The sequence below is a fragment of the Austrofundulus limnaeus genome, unplaced genomic scaffold (genome assembly GCF_001266775.1).
Source record: "Austrofundulus limnaeus strain Quisiro unplaced genomic scaffold, Austrofundulus_limnaeus-1.0 Scaffold681, whole genome shotgun sequence".
In the NCBI taxonomy this organism is placed as follows: domain Eukaryota; kingdom Metazoa; phylum Chordata; class Actinopteri; order Cyprinodontiformes; family Rivulidae; genus Austrofundulus; species Austrofundulus limnaeus.
The window spans coordinates 168967-172176 of record NW_013953083.1 but is presented as its reverse complement, the minus strand read 5'-3'; the positions used below and the strand labels follow the sequence as shown (position 1 = coordinate 172176).

General features: G+C 38.6%; 1 protein-coding gene across 2 annotated transcripts in view; it reads left to right on the top strand.

Moving 5' to 3' along the window:
- Positions 1-334: 334 nt before the first annotated feature.
- The window catches only part of LOC106531840 (pyruvate dehydrogenase E1 subunit alpha 1), a gene marked incomplete in the record, with an annotated part of 12461 nt that continues 9585 nt past the window's right edge, over positions 335-3210 (top strand). The window contains 3 exon segments of one of the 2 annotated variants that reach the window (XM_014027772.1): positions 335-500; positions 1752-1772; positions 2515-2670. In XM_014027772.1, coding sequence (XP_013883226.1) covers positions 441-500; positions 1752-1772; positions 2515-2670 — 237 coding nt within the window. 2 annotated transcript variants of the gene reach the window in all.

Below are 3210 nucleotides of genomic sequence, written 5' to 3'. Positions count from 1 at the left end.
AACTTCCTGGTCTGTGTTTATCACTGACAATGGCAATAAAACTGATTCTGATTCTGATTTTATTTTCTGGAGCAGTAAACCACAATATTGGATGTTTTATAAATTTTTATTAACAGTTTATGAACACCTTAGCTGGAAAAAAAAACTGCTGGAATGCTGGAGGCATTCACACAATACATGTGTTACACACGTCTTAAATGAAAATTATTTTTAAAAAGGCTTTTGCTTAAAAAATCCATTATTAATTTGAATCTTTATTTAAAAAATTAGTTTTAATTTAGTTTTAATTTTCGTGTTTGTAAAAAACAAAACAAAACAAAAAAAAAAACATAAGCGGAACTGTTATTCGGCGCTCCTGTTTCCGGTKGGACAGCAGCGGGGACTTAGCGGCTAGCGGATGTTTTAAATCCCCTCCGGCTGGGGTTTCATCGTTTGGTAGCATGAAAACCATGTTGGGCATCATATCCAAGGCACTTTGTAGGGTGACAGGGAAGACTGTGGTGAGTAGTTCGGKTTTAATGCGGAGGTTCCGAGCGGAACCGGTCCGTGCTAATGCTAACCGCTTCCTGACCTTGTTAGCCGCAGCTAACCTGCTTAAACTTCACCGCGTCTTTGCATGATGTTTTGGTGATGTAAAACAGAAAATCTGCTCAAATGTTTTCACTTCGRTAAGTGTCTGAATGTAGTTTGTGTATGAGTAAAGAATGAAGTTATCTGGGTATTTATGTAGCTTTCATTTAATTTATTTTGTGTAATTCTGGTGGTTTGCTCCTATGCTAACTCGCTMAAGATGCTCTGAATGGCATTGGATTGATTGAGCTGCATGGTGTTAAAATACAGCAAAAACATATTTTTAAAATTTGTTAAGAAGGCGGAAGTTGTCTTGTGAATTCACTTTACTGTGTAAAGTCTTGAGCCATTTCTCATTACTCCATATTTACGATGAAATCTGATCAAAACAATTTGTTTCATTTGAACAGGCCTTAAATTCAACTTTTTATTTAGTTACGTCTAATTTTCATCACAGTTTAAACCTTTCCAAGAAGTTTTCTTGTCATTTTTTAAAGTGTATTTGAAATATTTCATTAGGCTTWTTTAAAGACAGTTTTTAAAATCTTATTTTTGAGATTTGTCTTGATTTTCTCCTCTCAGATRTGTTTCTGAGTCTTTATTTAAAACAAACAGTAAATATATTTGAAAGATGTTATGTTAACTCGCAAGTCTCGCTGGATTCATTTCCTTTTAAAGACTAATTTTAGATGCTGTCCATCTGCTCTATATAGGCTTAAATTAACTGAGTTACTGTTTTAAGTGTGCACTGCACAAAGTGGTATCACAGATTTATTACTAAAAGCTTAAAACTGAAGGTTTTTCAAAAAATCTGGAGAACTGATGGAAAATTAGAAGGAAGTCCGGACCACTGGAAGGAAAAGAGAAAGTAAAAGGATCGAGACTTTAAGTTTTTATTAAAAATCCTGTCAGTGCATCTGTCAGGTCGGTTCCTACAGGTTCTGAAAATGAATCCATTCATTAATCAGATTAATAATTGAACTTCTGTTTAATCTTGAGAATTCCAAAATAAAACCACTTTCAGAATAAGAGCCTGCAGGAACCAGTGTTGCTCTCCTTCCTGCTTTGCCACCTTTTATCACAATCATAGTCCCACATTTATTTCTGGCTTTTTTCCCTCCTCTTCCTCATCGCCCCTCCTGCTCCTGACCTGACCTGACCTGACCTGACCTGACCTGTAGGAAACCCAGACCGTGTCTGAGGTAAGCAGCTGCTGATGTTTGTCTGTAGATCCCATCCTGACATTTCTTTCCCCTGCAGAGACCTTTTCCTCCAGGCTGGAATCACCAGAATTAGGTTTTAATTACCTACATGTTGGACCTTCAGTTTAAACTGTTGTTTTCTTTTATTGTAGTTTTTAGAAGCAAGATTTTACATCCAGATGTTTTAGCTTCATTTCAGCTTCAATTAAAATTCTTCTGGTAGGAACARGTCAGACACATATCACATCAAAACTAATGAAATAATTAAAAAATGTAAAAATGAAAGGTCAAGGTTGCTCAAAAAACTATCCACAACAGGTAAGATGTTTATAATAATTTAAAATTCACTCTATTGACAGACTGTTTAATTGATGTAAAATTGTGGAAATTACACTTTTTTTCTCTAATATGCTGCAGAGGTTTGATATTTTTAATTCATAAAGACTAAAATCAGGCTTTAATCATCTCAGTTGTGTTGTTGCAGCTCTAAACCTGACGTTTTATCATCACAGCAGATTGTTAACGTGGCAGATAAACCAGAGACAACTCAGAAATCATTTCATTAAATGTCTCAGAGACACAGTTCTGTTTGAATGAACTCTGATAGAGCAGTCATTTTAGTCTCTGCTCGTCGTGTTTTGTCTCTGTGTAGCTGCTGCCGTCTCACCTGTAGACTTCCCCTCACCTGTAGAGCCCCCCTGGCTGTGCTCCGCTCTGATTGGTTAGCTCCTGTGTTCCCCAGCTGCTGATCGACCTGTCAGAGTTCGTCAGTGTAACGTCGCCGGCGGCACCCGCCTCACCTCAGGCCCGGCACCAGCCTCCTGACCCACCACCAGTCAGTACTAGAGGCTCTGCTGAGCAGTTAGCTAGAACCTGGACCGACCAGCTGGACGGACCAGTAAGAACCCCCCCTCCCTTCCCCCCACAGCGTCTTCGCTGTCTGACGCTCACTAACAGKGCTGTGGAACCTAACCAGAACCTCTGCATGAGTCTGCTTCTGCTAAAATACTTCTCCTCTGGTTCTGTAACAAACAGCAGGGTATTGTCTGCATATTGATGTTTATGATGTTACTCACTGCTAGAACAGGAAGTGAAAACTGAACTGGTTCTGACATAGAACCCTGYGGAACACCATAATTAATTYTGGTGTGTGTAGGTGAGACATTGGGCCTCGTGTAAGAACATGTTTGTATTCTTATCCTAAATTTCACTTACTTTTGTTCGTACGAACATGCCACATCAGATTCAACAAACTTCAGTCTTCAGGAAAAGTGTGTAAATGAACTGAGTAAACTGATGAATTATCAGCTGCTCGTGCACGAGGAGAGGTGATTAATTACGACCCTAAAAACACCATATAAGGCTACGTTTCCTGCCCCACATACCAGGAAGTCTCAATTCATAAATGATATCGCAAAGTAAAAAGAAGAAATGTACG